Source organism: Chenopodium quinoa, unplaced genomic scaffold, assembly GCF_001683475.1.
Source record: "Chenopodium quinoa cultivar QQ74 unplaced genomic scaffold, ASM168347v1, whole genome shotgun sequence".
NCBI classification, from domain to species: Eukaryota; Viridiplantae; Streptophyta; class Magnoliopsida; order Caryophyllales; family Amaranthaceae; genus Chenopodium; species Chenopodium quinoa.
Window position 1 is genome coordinate 6,518,309 of NW_018744633.1, and position 18,384 is coordinate 6,536,692.

Here is an 18,384-nt window from a genome sequence, read left to right on the forward strand (position 1 = left end):
GCCAGAGGTTCGGCCGGATGATAAGGCAGCCGGCAACTGATATGACAGCTATTCACAGCCCAATTCCCTTTGCAAAATGGGGCATGGATATTTTGGGGCCATACACTCCTGCCCCAGGCGGCAGAAGATACATTTTGGTGGCTGTTGATTACTTCACCAAGTGGGTTGAGGCCGAGGCAGTAAAGGGCATCAAAACAAAGGATGTCATCTCCTTCATTTGGAGGAATGTCATCACCCGGTTCGGTGTACCAATGTCAATGGTCTTTGACAATGGCCCCCAGTTCGAAACGCCTGTCCTGAAGACTTGGTTGCAAGATCAAGGGATTTCCCACTACTTTGCATCCGTTGGCCGTCCGCAAGCAAACGGTCAAGTTGAAGCTTTCAACAAGCTCATCTCAAGCGGCATAAAGAAAAAGATCGAGAAGGCAGGCGGGCTTTGGGCAGAAGAGTTAACTCACGTTCTTTGGTCCATCAGAACCACTGAGAAGGGGTCAACCGGTGAAACTCCATTCCTTATGGCATATGGCACAGAGGCGGTTCTTCCCATTGAATTATATGAGCCAACACTTCGAATCATGTTGTATGATGAAGAGGCAAATTGGGAAGCCATGCGCCTGTCTCTGGATACTCTTCCAGAAAGAAGGGGCAACGCCGCCTTGCGTCATGAAATCTACCGCCTTCGAATGACGAGGGCCTACAACAAAAAGGTGCTTAAACGCCCCCTCAAAGTTGGAGATTTTGTATTACGAAAGCTTGAAGCAACTGGTAGGGCATACGAACAAGGGAAACTGACCCCAAACTGGGAGGGACCCTACCGGATTTTTGAAGAAGTTAGAAACGGCACATACCGTCTGGAAACCCCAGACGGAATGCGGCTGCCTCGTACCTGGAATGTAGATAACTTGAAAAAGTACTACTTCTAAGGATTGAAATGTGAAAGCATATAATTTCCATTCATACAATTGTATTTGCACCTGTCTAGTGCAAGAACACAGACGGAAGAACACTTGTTAAAACCACTGCTCCAAAAAGAGCAGTCATCCGGTGACACCCATCCGGGTGAATCACTGAAGAGAACAGCTCCCTTCTGGGTGGAACATTGTTCTAGCGATCCCACAACTCAAACGACGTTTGTCTAAAACGATTTGCAGCCGTTAGAAATGATCCTTTGCATCTGGGATTCATCCGGCAAGGACCCAAAAGAGGTCCATCCGGAAAAATGAAATTCCTAATGGGCCACTGTAATCACCTAAACGGTTTTACATCCCATCCAATATATAATTGTACCAGACGGGGCAAGGTTAGGTCAGTCACTGACCCCCCATCCGGCTTCCATGAAATGACTGCCTGTATACTGCTGGGGTAAACAGGTAGCCATTTCAGGGGCATATTGTGGTATCTCTTCTTCATCCGTCTGAAATACTTGTAAAAATGCGTATATAAAAAAATGCATATATAAAAAAAATTGTAAATAATAGATAGAAAACCCGACTGTGTCGGTTAATAGATTAATTAAAATGTTAGCCGGACCCTTGTCCGGGAAAGATACATCGAAAATACACGGCACGCAGGCCGGTAAAAAAAGAAGAAAATATCAATCTTGCTGTTCCTCTTGTTGCTGAGGCTGCTCCAACCCTTGAGCTTGCCCAACCTGGGTCTCAGCCGTCTGCTCCTGCAGCTGTTCCGGCTGGTTTCCCATTGACACCCCATCCGGCTCTGACCCTAACTCCTTCTCAGCCCACTCGTCGAAAGGAGGAGGGGCAGGAGTGCCGAGTACTCGAGCTTCATAAACTTCAGAAGCATACAAGTAACGGAGGTGGAAATAGTCAAAGTCAGAGTCCGGATGGATGAGGCCCCAAGCCAGCTTCATGCGCTCCTCGCAGTCGGCTTCATTCTCTGTTATCAGGCGGCTGAGTTCCTCGTTCAGCTCCTTTTTGTGAGCCGCCTGAATATTAGTGAGTTGGACAGTCAGCTCGCTGTTCTTCTGGCGAAGGTTGGCATTTTCCTTGTCAGCTCCTTCCAGAGCTCTGAGATCAGCCTGGAGGTCCTTAACCTTAAGCTCAAGTTCATCAACTTTCTTTTTGGCCTCATCCCCAGCCAGCACAGCCTCTTTCAGTAATTCCTCCTGTTGCAACTCTCTCTCTTTAGTTGCCAAATCATATTTAATAGTGTGAAATTGACTAACGTCAATTAGGTCAAGGGCACGCTTCTGAGCGTCTCTTACCTCCTCTTGCTTTTTACGCAAGGGGACTCGGAGCCCGTCCACTCTCAGCATCACCTATGGTACCAACCGGAAAAGGAGTTAGAACTAATGATGACAATTACTACTCATCCGGCAAAAGCAGAGCTTGAGACAAGCATAGGGCATTCGGGTTATTTACCTCAGCAAGAAGAGAGTTGATGCGATCCAGGTTAACCTGGTGTACAGCCGGCACCGCCTCCTTTTCAGAACGGGTCAGAGTCTTGACCATTCTCTTGGCGTATTGGTTGTAGTCGGGCCGGCTGGTAGAGTCATCTGCAAAGGAAGGGTTATCTGTCAGATACTGGGCATAGGCGCCGCCTATATTCATGCGGCTGCCAGAGGAGCCCCCAGACTGGCTTGCTTGAGTTTTGACTCTCATATGCCCAAGCGGCCAGGGGGGGTCAAAGGCAGAGGTTTTACCTTGTACAGGCTGTGGGGTGCCATCCCCCCCAGCCGCATCTGAGCCAGATCCCATCCGAGTCTGGCCCGCCGAAGCACTCGGCGTTAGCTGCAGGCTTTTCCCTGCAGTGGTTGGTCTGGCAGGGTCAGACGTCCTCTTTGCAGGACTAGCTGCCAAAGGTGGACCCGGCAGCCTTGGAGCTTTGGAAGCCGGCTGAGGTATCACACCAGCCGGTCTTTTGTGCATGCTTGCTAATGATTTTGGCATGCCTTGGGTTCCACCCTGAAAAGTCAAAACAAAGCAATCAGTTAGAAACAAAGGCAGATCATATGTCATCCGGTAAGAAATGGAAGAGGTTTTACTCCATTCTTGGCGGCCAGTGCCGCCTTCTTCTCTTCGATTTGCTTCTTTCTCAGCTCAATAGCTGAGAAGGCAGGTGTCTTTTCAGGAGGCACCATTCTCTTAGCTGTACCTGCAGAAAAGGGAAATTCGAGTTGGAGCGTGTATGCATAATCAGGTGTCAGAATACCGGATGGGTTAATGAACCTACTCTTTTTAAACATTGAACTTAGATTGCAAAGGGACAAGAATGACTCGTCCCTTAACCATTCCGGGAGGGGTACCCAGAACTTTGGGACGATGATTTCACTTCCGTCCTCCATCTGATGGGTCGTTTTGAGGAAGAGACCCGTCTCCATTATTTGGTCCCAGGCCTCAGACGGCACTTTTGGGAGCGCGCATTTTTTGCCCAGTAATGCCGGGTGCTTATTATACCGCCGCAGCCGGTGATTTAGGGAAGTGGAAGGCGAAGAGACGACATAAAATTTGCTCTTCCAGTTGGTCCACTTTGATGGCTTCTCCAAAGTCATCATGTATTCTTGGTTGGTGGTAAGGGTGTACCAGGCGTTCCACCCACCCGGAGCCCGGCTGAGGTAATGCATGTGTGCAAAAGCCTCCCAACTGGGGTTTACCTCCTGCAGCTCACACGCGGCAATGTACCCCAAAATATTGATCCAAGAGTTAGGAGTCAATTGCCATACCCCCAAGTCGTACCCCAGCAATATGTCCTTGATGCAGGGGTGAAGGGGGAACCGGAGGCCTGCTTTGAATGCCGCCTCATAACAGCCGAAAAAATCATCGGCATGGTCCAAGTCATCCTCCCATACGACGGTTGCATTAACAGGCGGGACTCTTATTTCCCAGTCCTTCCCAACTGGTTTCCTTTTAAAAAGAAAGGCAGGAAGGGTTGCAGTAAGGGTGACCACGTCTCTTGCTGACATGGTCATGTCAGTCGGATCCCCCTTAGCCGGCCATTTGTAGGCCTCCTCAACAATAGGCTCAGCCTCCTGTGCTGGGGCTTCAGATTCGGACCCAGACCCTTCTCCAGCAGATTCATCGCCGGATCCTTCGGCATTAGAATCAGAGTCTTCTAATATGCTATCACCCGGTGTGCTCGGACCACTCGGAGAATCTTGACGAGTCCCCAAGGTTTCTTCCAGAGGAATTTCACCAGACGGTCCTGCCGTCTGGTCCTCGTTTCTGGGATCAGCCGGATCTTCGGCTGCGTCGTCGAATTTGTAATCCGGGTCAACTGCCGTCCATCTTATCCGAGCCATTCTGTCCTGCACATGAACAGAGACGGTCGGATTCGAGGTAGGTGAAGGTTCGCCCAAATACCCCCAGACGGCAGTCCCAGTCCTAGACTCAGCCGTGCCTGGTGACCGCCTGACAGCAGTCGTAAACTGTGCCGAGTGTATAATTGAAGGGTCCATATCCTATCTATGCAACCGGAAAATTAACAAAAAGAATTGAAAAAGGGTGCAGACGGTACCTTTGGAGGTTGGAATTTGCTGAGATGGTGGCTTGAAACCTACACAGGCGGAAATCTCCGAATGTGTTTGAAGCTGAAATAAAGAAATAGATCAGACATGTTTAATTGGAAGCTCATTTAAAAGCCCCCCAAGCGGCGGAGTCCCGGATGAGGGATAGCAGAGATGGGCTGGAAGCTGCTCAAACGACCCCCATACGGTTAAAAGCCGGATGGGGGCAATTTGAAACAGTTTGAGCCAAGGTTGCTCAAACGACCCCCATACGGGTAAAAGCCGGATGGGGGCTATTTGTATGCTTGAGAAAAAGCTCAAGGCTGCTCAAACAACCCCCATACGGTTGGACACCGGATGGGGGCAATTAAAACAACGTTTGGGGAAAAGTCGAGGCTGCTCAAACTACCCCCATACGGTTAAATGCCGGATGGGGGCAATTTGAATGATGTTTGAGAAAAAGCCAAGGCTACTCAAACTACCCCCATACGGTTAAATGCCGGATGGGGGCAATTTGAAAGATGTTTGAAAGCAAAGGTTGATCAAACCACCCCCATACGGCTAAAGGCCGGATGAGGGTACTTATGACTAATCTGCATTAAAACAAAGTTGGCTTAAAGGGGTCCCATGCGGCACAATGCCGGATGGTAGTGTATTAAACATTCCAGACGGCAAAACGCCGGATGAGGGAGAAAGCAGACGGTACCTTACTAAATCCGCACTCAGCCGGAAGGCAGACGTCAAGTTCTTGCGAAAACCGGATGCTCGAAAGTCTTGAAAGAAGCAGCCGGTATCAGAGCTTCTCAGGAAATTTTTGAAAATAAAAAGTGCGGAGGAAAGAGGTAGCCACCCTACTTATAGAAAGAGGCAGAAGGCGAACAGTCACTTGCACGAAAATTTGAAATTCAAGAGGGGGAAGGCAGACGAGCCGTCACTTACCCCGTGCACCCTACGTCTGTCACAGATGACACGTGAGTTTGCCACATCTCATCTGTGAGGGGCAGATGTTTAGGGTGAAAATACCTAAGACACGTGGCCCAATAAATGCTTGACACGTGTCAATCTTTCAGCAGTCTGCAAAGGCCCATTTCCTTTGCAGACACGTGTCTCTTATACCCTTATTGAGGTACAGTTCTCCCTTACTATAAATAGTAAGGGTAGACCTCATTTATGAGGGACGGACATTAATTGCAACCACAACAAACCAAACAAAGCCTAAACCTACTGAAACGCTCTCGAACCGAGAAGCTTTTACAGTTCTTATTCCACTTCGAAAAGATACTAACTTAATCTTCGGAGGCGGAACTCCCACCCCCCATCCGGAGTCTCCGTTACTTGTGCAGGTACAGGTGCAAGAAGGAAGTCGGCTAGGTGCAGGTACAGGCGTAAGAAGGAAGTCTGCTAGGAAATTGTAACTCTCCCGAAGGACACAGAAAACCCCCAAACAGGGGGTAAAATGAGAACGAGGGGTGGGTAAAAAAGAAAAAGGAGGAGAGAGAAATTACTTTCCCCTCTTTGTTGTTTCCTGTGAAAAAATGACCGGCGCCGGACCGGAGCAGCAAATTTTGTGGTTGATAAAAGGTAGTATAATTGGAGGGCGGAGAAGGATTTTCAAGCTCTTTAAACATCTTGTTTTGGTCACGAGAGACGATGAATTCACCACCGGTGTGCAAATTTACGACTTTCTCCATGAAAAATGGTGAGTTCTTTGTTTGGTGTTGTCGAAGTTCGAAACAATTTGGATGTGAAGGAGTTGAAGATGACGACATTAATTGTTTGTCGGTGCTCTGTTATCATTAACGTGTATACTGTTATTTTATTTTGTATACTATTAATTCTTATTTGTATACGTTATTGTTGAATTGGTTTGTATACTTTTTGGGTATATGATTATTGTAGGTTTGACTATACTGTTGTTATTGATTTTTATACTACTATGGTTGATTTATATACTGTTATCATATGATTTTATACTGTTATTGTAGCTCTGGATATTATTATTACATATTCGATAGCGGTGGTGGTGAGGACGATGTAGTAACCCACCGGCATTGTTGTTGATGAAGACGAAGATGATGATGGTGATGGTGATTTCTCTCTCCTCTCACTTAAAGGTTTTCAAATTGATTTTCCGGTGAAAATTCTGGTCGAGATACAAACTAGCCTTGAGGTCTTCGAATTACAAAGGAAAAGAGGTGAGAATTTTTTTTTAAAAAAAAAAGGTTTCCGGTGGAGAAAGAGGAGCGAGAGGGGGAAAGAGGAGAGAGAAGGGAAAAGAGGAGAGAGAGTATTTTTTTACAGCTGGTAACAAAATAATTACTGTCTAAATATTTACTTGAAAGTACATTTTTGCCCCTAAGTATGAACCAAAGGAGTCCATACCTGGTAGTGGTCTATCATGCCTCATCTTAACATTTGGTTGGTTTAGATTTGTCCTTCATTGCCCCTGTACATTCTTGCTCTCTCACATAAAGAGGCATAAAGATTAAGCAACTCTTCTTTGGCCTGGGAATATTCTTGAAATTATTCTCACTTGCATAAAATAAAATGTAAAATGTATTGAACACTCATTTAATGTTCTTCTTTTGAAATTTCTTCAGATCTTTGTTTTCTATCAATCCAATTTCCTTTTGCCTAAAATTTTCAGAATTTTAAGCACTTTTCGATGTACTTATTTAATCCACATAACGTATGATATCTCCAATTTTTTTCTTGAGATTTTAAGTCATTGCCTTATGTTGCATTTGATTGAGATTTTTTAGAGCATTACTCCGTAGTAAACAATTATCACTACGACAAATGAAGGCATTTTTATACATGCGTTAAATTAATTTGGTTTGTTAAATTATCTATAAAACGAATAAAAAAGGAAATAGTTTAGGCAGGAATGCGGGCTACTAAAAGTTTAAGAGGAAAAAATATAATGTAGGTTATTGCTTTATACGAATAATAATATAGATGGATAGATTTCAACAAAATGCAAGTGTACCCTAATTGTCATGCTGTTGTGTTGATACATCTTCTGACAATTTTCACTAAACAAATAAATGGATGATTATTAATCTACATCTCAGATCAAATCATGCTTTCCATGTTCTTATAGAAGATTCATACAACACATGATCACTCGATAACACTACACCGGCACATGAAATTGATTCAAAAACATTGTTGATTTAACACGAAATTGATCATCAGGTTGCCGCAGCAAAGATGAATTTGGTGAAGATGATTCGATTGAGTGGTGTCAAAAACGGACCAGCATCGTATGCTTAAGCACCTACAAGATAGTTGATCTCAGAGATAAAATAAGTTGAATTCCAAAATATTTAGGTCAAGTCGAAACTTGAAAATTGGAGCAGGCAAGGATAGCAAACAATGTTGTATTCATCTGTCACCATGGACATGTGAACTTATTTAGCAACTAGAAACAAATACTAGTATACTACCTACATCCGAAAATAATAATCATGTACTTTAGAATTAGTAAAATCCTTGCATTATTAAAGGTTAAGGCAATGTGAATACAGAGTATTATACTGCATGTTTTTAATACTCACAATTCTTCGGTCTTTCCGGCTCATGCTAACAGTTTCCTCAGTCTTTCAGGCTCACTCTAACACAGTTCCTTCAGTCTTACTTGCACATTCAGAACTGCCAGTGACTTCAGACCCCTAAACATCTGATACAACAGAAGTTACCACTCAAAAGAAGAAATCATCATACCAAAGTTAATACATCGTACACACGTCTAAAGCGTGGTTAAAGATCACATCCTTAAGGACATTATCTCTGCTCAGATGATCATGTACTAGTAGCAGATTACATATGACATGTTACAACAATCTAAATTATGCTCTTTTTTATATTGAGCATCAATACTAACATCTTGCATCTAAAAATCAAGTTTCACAACCAATAAATCAGATAAAAGTTCAACCTTGACCACCTGTAAGATTGAGCATGAAGCCAACTGCAATACACTATGTAAAATGGCACACCGTTGCTAGGACATCTGTACCCCAGAAAAAGTATAATCTTCTCACAAATGCAAAATATTTATTTATCAACCACCAAAGCTACATGAAGTACTTAAAAAGCAAAGGAAAGAGATGAAGTACATGAAGTACTCCCTCACCAACGACCATAAATGAAGTACCGAGTATTAACTCATTCTATAGCTTTTCAATGTCTCGTAAAGCTCCAATACAGCAGCAGAGATATGATCAAACTTCAAACACATACAAGGACAGCCAGTTATGATTGTAAGACAGGACCACAATACACAAAAAAGTAGAAGAGAAACAATATACCCCAACTCCACAAAAAAAACATGAATACTAAAAAGATGTTTCTCCACCGAGGCATGAAGAAAATTGTTTCCAGTATAGTTGATTTGAGTGCAGTAATTCCTTGCTAAAATAAGTGCACTAAACAATAAAAATAAGCAAGATGGCTTAAGAAAATAATCACCGTAAAATGACAATCTTCATGATAATGTACATGGAAATAATAAAATAGATACAAAAGTTTCTCCAAATCACAAGCCAATGAAAGAAAGAAGGAAAACAAAGATATGATCAAATAAAGAATTGTTACTTCACACCTTTGTTATTAATTCAGCCATGCAACTCAACTTTACTTCATGAATTGCTTCACAAAAGTCATATAACCCTACAAGGTGGAAAAATATTATATCCAAACTCAAAAATTAATCACATACATCAACAGGTTCCACACAAATGTAACAGCAAATTAGATAAGATAAGAGTACTGCTGCAGTCCCTTAAACGAAGCTCTGCCCGACATAATCTGATTACTACTTGTGTAGAAGCCTACAATACCGGTGGGAAAGTAGGCATGAACTCCTTGGAATTGGGAAGAGGAACTTCCTGAAACCAGCAATGATTAAGGGCCTCTTTCGCTGTTATCCTCTTCTCAGGGTCATATGTTAATAGCCTGCTCAACAAGTCAAGCCCCGAGTTAGACAGTGTTGGAGAGCCAATAAAAGATGCACAGGGAAACTTTTTATGCAATAGATTGTATGGTTGGTGAACAGAGTTGAGCTTAACCCCAGGCAACTTTGAGTAGCCTTCCCAAATATTGTCATTAGGTGTGCCCAACAAATTGAATATCTTACCAATCTGCTCAAACTCAGTTTTTCCCTCAAATAATGGTTTGCCAGTCAGTAGTTCAGCTATTATGCAACCCACTGACCACATATCCACAGCTGTTGAGTATTCTTTGGCTCCCAGCAGAAGCTCGGGAGCCCTGTACCAAAGCGTTACCACCATAGAAGTATACGGTTTCAATGGACTACCATACTGGCATGACAATCCAAAATCACAAATTTTTACCTCTCCCATATTATTAAACAAGATATTTGCAGTCTTTAAATCTCTATGAAACACCCAATTATCATGAAGATATTCAACACCCTCCAAAAGTTGAAGCATCAAGCACTTCACTTCACTCTGACTAAAAGGCCGCCTCCTTGACTTAACCAATGCCCTAAGATCATGTTCCACATAGTCCATCACCAAATAAACATTATCAAACCCATCAATGCCATCATCCACCACAACTTCTCGAACATTCACAATGGAAGGATGGTTCAATAACATATGTATTTTAATCTCCCTCAAATAACAAACAGGAAATCCCTCATTTCCCTTCCCCAACTTCATCTTCTTTAAAACAACTATCTCTCCACTCTTCTTATCCCTTGCTTTATACACAACCCCATAACTTCCCTCATTAATCTTACCAAGGTTCTCATACTCAACCACACTTCTACAACCTCGAGGCACAATCCCCCTCCCTCCCCTAGACACTCCACCCTCGACACCCTCATCGAAATCATCCAAATCCAATGTAACACATTCCTTAACATGATCACTTACACCAAATTTCATACAATCATCACCATTTACTCTCATCACACACTCACCAGCTAACTCCTCCTTTTGAATCACCCCGCTCGCACGACTCCACCTCCTCTCCTTCACTCCCTCCGCTTTAATAACAACTCCACCCTTCTGTACCCAACCACACTCATCAAAATCATGATCAAACACCCACCGAGACTTCGATAATTTCGGTACACGACTAATAATAATACCCTCTTCATCAAGATCATTACATAATTTCGGCCTTCGAGGAGCAAACTTCCTCCTCTTTCGAAGCGAAGAAAGCACAACTCCATTACCAATTTCCTCACTATAATCGGTTTCAAAGTTACCCCTTTTTCGGCCATACTTATAATGAACCCCATTATTCTGAGAACTAATGTTACCCCCATAACCAAAACCTTGACAACAATTAGAAACTTTCCTCAAACTACTAGCTTTTCTTGCCGACATGATTACAAGCAAAAAAAGCTCTTAATTATGAAATTGTAAATTGTATGATAATAATTTGCTTATACAATGAAATTGATCAACAAAAGTCACAAATTTGGAAAATAATACAGAAAAAATAAGGCATAAAACCCTTAGAAATTTACAATATTTGGAATTCCTGGAATTCTTACCAGAAGGCGTTCGTGAGTTCAGCAGAGATTGATTGAGGAGAACGCAGAAGCCGACCAAGCCGTATTTATATAGTTTTTGCCCCCCAAAAAAACATGGGTCGGTGAAATTAAATGCCTTGGTGATCAAGTCAAATTGATTTTAACTTAGGCCCCTCTAATTTCATCTTATTTTTTTGCGCATTAAAATTATTTTTATTTTTATTTATCTTTTACTACAATGAAATTATTTTTACTGATTTTTTTAAGTTATTGATTTTAAAATAGAAATTAATTTTACTAAATTGAAATTATTTTAACTAAACTGAAATTATTTTTATTGAATATTATTTTTACTGAACTGAAATTATCTTTTAAGGTGAAATGAACAGGGTTTTAGTCTATTAAACCCCAAAAAAATGATTAATAATATTTTAGCATGTATGTTGATGCAGATATTTGATCAGTATGGAGTAATATTTATAATTATCAATAAGTATAAATTATAGTAAGAAAATTAATAATCTATGTATTGAGAAGACTTCAACAAATACTAACAGATTATGTTTTTTTTTTCTTATGTATAGATAAGAACCATTGGTCAAAGTAGATAAAATGATCCGTACTAAAAGTATTAATGAAGCACTTATTAAAATGTGGAAGGAGTACTTTGTATTACCTATTTTAGGGTGTGCTTATTCATTTAATTTCAATTTATATATAAATAAAAAAAAACAAAAAAAAACAAGGTTTTAGTTTTAAATTAAACTTGAGTGACCTTGGAGTAAGACTAGAGACCGTAAGATTATCGTGAGTATGAGGGTGAGTTTGGAGTGGGTCTCAAGGGACATCCGGCATTTTTATGTCAAGTTCCTTTTTATATTAGTCTAAAAGGTGAGTTATTGATTGTCAAACTCCTAATCAACTTTTGCTTGAATATTATATGCATGTGAAAATACTGAAAATAGTAAGAGAAACATGCTCTTCTTTGATCCACCCACAGTACATGGTAACAAATCATCATTAATTTTTGAATTATACCCTTCAACAATGTAATTTAGTAGGGAATGAGCTTAGGTCTAGAGAGTTTTTTTGCGAATTTGAATTTTCATAAAAAAAAAAAAAAGAGGAGTACTTAAAAGGCATGATAGATGGCTTACATCAAGTATGCAATATTGGGTTATGTTAAATCTGAAGAGCAGGATCAGATAGACTGTGATGATTGGCCTCGTATTTTTGCAATTACATGTTGGTGGCTTTGGCGCAGAATAAATGAGCGTAGCTTTCGAAGAGAGGCTGATATTCCCATGGACCAACTGAGCTACATAATGGCTCGAGTTGGGGACATTCGTCGAGCTTATGAAGACAAACTAATGGGAATTCTTCTAGCAAAGAGAAAGAGGACTGAAGCTCTAATTAGATGGGAGTTCCCTAAGGAAGGTTAGGTTCTTCGTCTCAACCCGGATGGTGCGTCGAAAGGCAACCCGGGGCCAGCTGGTGCAGGTGTTTTTGATTCGTGGCCATCTAGGTGAGCTATATGAAGTGTTTGCTATGAATTGTGATGTATGTTCTTGCACCGAGATTTTTGCTGTTCTTCGTGGCCTTGCCATAGCGTGGAATGGAGGGCACCATAAAGTGCAGCTTACTGCTAATTCGGAAGTCATTTTCTGGATGTTGGGGATCTAATCCCAACCAACTCTCCTTTTATTCACTTGATTCGCAAATGTAAACTCTTGATTACTCGACGTGATTGGGAGATTACGATTGGACATAGCTTCAGAGAGGCCAACCAAGTTGCCGATTGGTTGGCTAATTTTGGGTTGACGCCTAGTCAAAAGTCGGTGATGTTCGTGGCGATCCCAAATTATCTTCACGCCATTTTATTGGAGAACCTTAGGGGTGTGTTAGATGAATGGTGTTAAGGTCTAGTAGTTGGTAGTTTGTTTGTTTCCTGCTTTCGTCTTTCTTTTTTGCTTTTCTTTGTTTGTTTTGTTCTTCTCTTTTGGGGCTTGCCCCTGGTATTCACAAAAAAAAAAAAAAAAAAAAAAAAAAAAAAAAAAAAAAAAAAAGGTATAAAGCTTATGTGATTATAAATGTACAAGTAAATCAATAGGAGCACGAAGTGGATTTTTCATTTTTGACAGCATACAAGTTGTAAATATACATAAGTGATTCTCCAAAATTACAGTCCTAGAGTGAGTGACCAAGATAAGCTGCCCAGATAGAGAAAATAGTAAGAGCAAACTTAATCATCTTCAGTAATCAGTACCCAAAATGACTTAGGCCAAGCAAAAAACCAAGTCTATACATCATTCATTTACAAAAAGCTCAGCATCCACATACAGAGTTGCCCTCAGTTTCGTACCAACCCAATCCACGTAACCCGGCTGTCCTATAAGCAAGATCATAACAAAAAACCAGCATATTCACCTAAAACAATCTCTTTACTTGACAATGGATTTCGTATTCACAAGCCTCCCATTCAAATTCTTCTTCCGAGTGTATACTTTAATGCCAAGTCTTGGGTCCTTGCACATAGAAAGACTAGTTCTTGCAACGAAATTCAAATCAGCCTTCCTAGCTAATAGCATTTAGTTTTGGCGGTTTTGGCCTGCACAATTACAGAATTCCACCAATCCAACCCTAGTTCAGTACTTACCAGAATTTCACATGATACAAGTCAATGATAAAAATGCATTCGAAGCTGAATAGAAAAAACAAGAGGGTAGACAGACATTCACACAACAGACGAGATGACCGGAGTAACTGGAGCCGGAGAAGACGAACTGCAAATTAAAAAATCACACACAGCAATAAGCAAGCTATTACATAACATGCATATTTTCAAACAACTAGACAACATACAAGAGTATAACTCACCCTGCTGCACACGCCCATACTTGTTTGGGCATCGAAATGCGCTACAAGCCAAAACATACAACCGTGTTAAAAAAACAGCAAAATATAAAAATTATGTTGTGAGGAACCCGAAATGAAAGATCAAGAAGCACAGCAAAAGCTATCAGACATTAGCAGCAAACACAAACAAAAGAACCTGATGCCAATACAAACATAATCCGGCTTTTATGAGGTGAACTAACAGCATCAACATTGTATAAGTAACCTATGGGAAAGAGGGACGTGAGGTTGATTGTCATTACATAGCTCGGGCTGTCTATTTGAAGTGTGCTCAAGGTTTAAAGGACAACTGCATCAAGGCTATATCAAACATTGCCATTTCACTATTTCGTTCTAACTTATTCAAAATGAGAATGTTTTACAATAACAATTGCTGCATTATGGCCTATGCGTATTTCATAGTATAAATCAGGCATGGACTAAGATAGTTCCCTATAACAAGCAAAGCACAGGCATAGAAACCATAAAATTTATGCAATTACTACCAATTAAACGTTACTACTATATCAGATTAATTGGTGAATACCCACCATTTTCGGAGCGGAAAAAACACCAATTTTTCCATCTTCCACAACGTTTAGTTCCCGCAAAGTGCTACGTTCACACATCAAATACTGTCCCCGGTTAACAAGAATTTGAGTTCCAACAGGGAAGTCATCTGCTCCAAGCACATCTTCAATTTTTTTCTTGAGATCGGGAATCTGAAACAAGTTATGGCCGGGTCAGAATCACAATTAAACTTGACAGAGATTGAAAGCACCATATTCCAATCAAACAATATGCATCGATGCAGAAACAAACAATATGTGATTAGAATTAGATGGTTTTATTATTCTAACTTGAATAGGATTGTCATTAGGATTATCATATAACTCAAGTAGTCCTTGAGATCAGATAGAGAATAAGATTCTATTTTGTTTTTTGGGTTTAGATTCTACTAACAACTACAAATTCCAAATTCAAATAAACTATCCATTCATCAAATTCAAAGTTGCGCCAATTTGCATTAAAAACAACTAATACACAATTTTGCTCAGATTCATCAAACAAAAAACACTAATTTCATCCACAAACAAATAAACATGAAATTTAATTCCACAATAAAACACTATAAAGGCAGACCTTATCATCAGGGTTGACTTCATTCTCCAATCGAGGTCTTCCTAACCCCTGGATTTTGATCTTCATTCTTTCTTTCTCTCTCTTCGGAAAACAAACCCTAATCACAAAGCCAAAGAGAAAAATTTCGTGGCGTTTGGAATGTGGAAATGGGAGTTTGAGGATTAAAACATGGGAATGAGATTTGGAATTGATTGTTGGGAATATATAAACGCAAGTACTAAATGCAGTACTGTAGACACCTAAAAATGTCTCCCCAAAATCAAACCCGATGATGAACAACCTTTCACCGCCATTGTTGGTCGGGTTGAGTATTTAATTTTTGGAGTGCTTAAATCCATATTTCCATTTCATAAATCAACCCAATTCCTAGCCCATTTCCCCAAACCATAACTTATTTTCCTCTTTTCGTGCCTTTAAACCCAAAATAATTCATTTCGTGTCCTTTAAAATCATTCATTTCGTGTTCTTTTTATAAAAATGTTTGATCCATTTTATTTTGGTCCATAATATGGGTCCAATGATTAAATATTTGGATGGGGTTTGAAAAGAGCTTTCCAAAGATATATTATAAGCCCAAATCCGAGTTATAACGAATAAGTTATGGCCAAAATATTAAACTGAGCCCAAACCGAACCTAAGCCCACCTTATCTACGACCCAATGATCATGTGGAGAGTCCAAATGATTTAATCCAATTCCTAAACCAATTAGGATTAATTTGGAAACTTCTATAAGTTTCTAAAATATCTTAGTTATCCTTTTTGAAAAGATAAGATTAAATATTTGAAATTGAATAAAACTCCTTTTTTTTAAAATCTTATTTGTATCCGAATTGAAAGACGTTCAAAGATAGACAGATATTATTTTCTTGTCTTATAGTTTTTATCCAAATTTTTTATGGTTGGATAACCCTTGAAATTATCTTTCCAATGATATATTATAATATCAATTCCGAGCTATAACGGAAAAGATATGAATTAAATGTCAAACTCAATCCAAAACTGACACTGTCTCACTATTTCGTCCATATCTTTTATTCTACAAAATATTTTAATCTGTATCTAATTGGGTTATAAAGTAGACTTCAATATCTTTCCAACAATATCTTATTCATTTTATTCCGATTTCTGGATCAAAAGATATGATAAAAACAAAAACCGCAAAAAGTGTTGTCTATCGCAAGAGTTTTAATCCGATTCGAACTCGATCTTTTCTTGATTTTGATTCTTCGACCCTCTTTTTTTCCCTATAAATAGAGGTCATATCACCCCTTTTCCAAAGATCAACAAGTTTGATCATCAAATAATTATTTTCTCCCTCTTTAGCCTAAATACTAGTCATCCTATTCTCTCATAATACTTCCCCTACGTACTCCAAGGAGTCCATACAACACCCAAAGTTCTATACTTAAACCAAGGTGTGAAAGGTACAAATAACTGAGGGTTTGGACCAAATTAACTCTACTTTTTATTTAATTTAATTTAATAATTTTAATTTGCATTATATTTTTATTAAAGTTACTAATAGTTTATTCATGATGTAGCAAATTAAAGGAACGCGCGGAATGTGAGTAATTAATTAATTTAATTACTCTTATTTTATTTTAATATTGCTAGCATCATGATTAGGTTATTTTATATTTGATTTAACTTACAATATTATTGTTAAATTGCTTCCAATATTAATGGTAATTCTATTATTTTTATGATCACCATATTGCATGTTAAAGGGAATATGTAATTGAAAATCACGCCTAATAAGATAATTTGGACGACCGGTTTAGGTTCCTTTTTAATCTTGTTATTAATTCAAGTGATCACTAATATTTTAGAATTTATGTTGCATTAATATTCAACCAATTTAGCTTAATAATAGTTTGGAACGAATTGAATATTTTGTTTGTATGCCTTTGAGATCGCTGGAATCACTTTTCACTATAAGAATCGAGTAGAGGCCAATACGGGCGAATGTGACTCCATGACTCACTTCGTACCATCATCCCCGATCCTCCTTTCGTGGTTCCGAACCATATGGAGTTAGTAATCTCATGGATTATAAATGGGGTGTAACCTTCACGAGTCAATCGTTGTTGCCTTCGTTGTCCCTTTATCGTGGTTGCCTTTTATGATCCGTGAACGGTTTACAAGTTCCTTAAAAACTTGTTGGCGGCTCCCTACTTTCCTTATCCCTAATCGTATTATGTCAATTCCCACTTCCTATGAGTGCCAAACATATTCACAACATGCTTTTACGTAGGCGCACTCTCGAGCGACGCCTACAAGTACAAAATAACCTAAATGTAGAAATTAATTAATAATATGAAAATAATAAAATGACTGAAATACCCTTTTCCAAAACGAAAAACTAATTTGCCATTTCACCCGGCTTTTTGTTTTTACATTTTTTATTTTGCAATTCATTATACTTGCCAATTTTTTTCATTTCATTCACCATTTTTTTTGCAATTAATTTCATTTCACCATTTCATTCCCTTAAAATTCTTCAATTTGAGCCCTAGAGACGAAAGAAGTCGTTCACCGCTCATAAACCATCCAGTCTTAAGTTTTTTTTCGTTTAATTTTTTTTGTTGAATTGTTATAATTTTTCATTATAAGTACCCCGACTTTGTTTTTCGGGGGTACTAGAGACCCCCGGAAATCTTAGCCGGGGGTACTGAAGACCCTCGGAAATCTTAGCTGGGGGGTATTGGAGACCCCCCGGAAATCCTAGCCGGGGGGTATTTGAGACCCCCGGAAATTGTATAAGAGGGATGCATGCTAGAGGCCTTCAAAAATCTTAGCCGTATAAGATGGAAATTTTATGTTGTTTGATTGTTCATCTATTACAGCACATAATTTTCATACCTCAAAAAAATATTGTAGTGCACTTCATTATTGTCTAGGAATTTGTATAGTATTGAATACTCCGTATTAAATTGGATACAAGATTGAATACGTTAGAATATGGTTGTAAATTAAACAGTTGAGATGATTATATAGTTAGGAGTGTAAGTGATTTAATTTTAATCATTTAAAAAAGTGTAAAGGATTAAGTTAAAACAAGGACAAAATTGGAATATAATATTTTTTTAAAAAATAACTTATTATGCATTTAGGTAAATTTGTCCTGCATTTAGTACTTATGACAATACTTTGTTTGGATAGTAGACGAGGAATAGATAACAAAAATACAAAATTACCCTTACTCATCTTTCTTCTCCATTCTTTTCATTAACGACAAAATTGTCATTTTCTACTTATTCCCATTCCCTCTCATTTATTACCTACCCTGTTTAGGTAATAAATTGGTGGGAATTCACCCCATTTATTCCCAATACCATTCCCTTCATTATTCCCAATCCCATTTAACAAACA

The 18,384-nt window shown here is 39.4% G+C and overlaps 2 protein-coding genes across 2 annotated transcripts; both read right to left on the minus strand.

Annotated features, from left to right (window-relative positions):
• Positions 1-7,440: 7,440 nt before the first annotated feature.
• LOC110701340 (cyclin-dependent kinase G-2-like) lies at positions 7,441-11,201 on the minus strand. The gene is made up of 2 exons (XM_021878988.1): positions 8,023-11,201; positions 7,441-7,742 (listed from the first exon to the last, which is right to left on the minus strand). The coding sequence occupies exon 1, from the start codon at positions 10,822-10,824 to the stop codon at positions 9,298-9,300; it is 1,527 nt and encodes a 508-aa protein (XP_021734680.1). The 5' UTR covers positions 10,825-11,201; the 3' UTR covers positions 7,441-7,742; positions 8,023-9,297.
• A 1,879-nt stretch (positions 11,202-13,080) lies between these two features.
• LOC110701341 (ubiquitin receptor RAD23c-like) lies at positions 13,081-15,187 on the minus strand. Its single transcript, XM_021878989.1, has 5 exons — positions 15,012-15,187; positions 14,420-14,590; positions 13,851-13,891; positions 13,706-13,756; positions 13,081-13,581 (listed from the first exon to the last, which is right to left on the minus strand). The coding sequence occupies exons 1-4, from the start codon at positions 15,075-15,077 to the stop codon at positions 13,708-13,710; spliced, it is 327 nt and encodes a 108-aa protein (XP_021734681.1). The 5' UTR covers positions 15,078-15,187; the 3' UTR covers positions 13,081-13,581; positions 13,706-13,707.
• Positions 15,188-18,384: the final 3,197 nt, after the last annotated feature.

What these genes read in the sequence shown, in the direction of transcription:
- LOC110701340 (XM_021878988.1), bottom strand. Translation starts at nt 10,824, where the DNA reads ATGTCGGCAAGAAAAGCTAGTAGTTTGAGGAAAGTTTCTAATTGTTGT.
- LOC110701341 (XM_021878989.1), bottom strand. Translation starts at nt 15,077, where the DNA reads ATGAAGATCAAAATCCAGGGGTTAGGAAGACCTCGATTGGAGAATGAA. An exon ending in AAGTCAACCCTGATGATAAG is followed by an intron (nt 14,591 to 15,011) that starts GTCTGCCTTTAT and finishes AACTTGTTTCAG; the next exon opens with ATTCCCGATCTCAAGAAAAA. An exon ending in GTATGGGCGTGTGCAGCAGG is followed by an intron (nt 13,757 to 13,850) that starts GTGAGTTATACT and finishes TTTAATTTGCAG; the next exon opens with TTCGTCTTCTCCGGCTCCAG.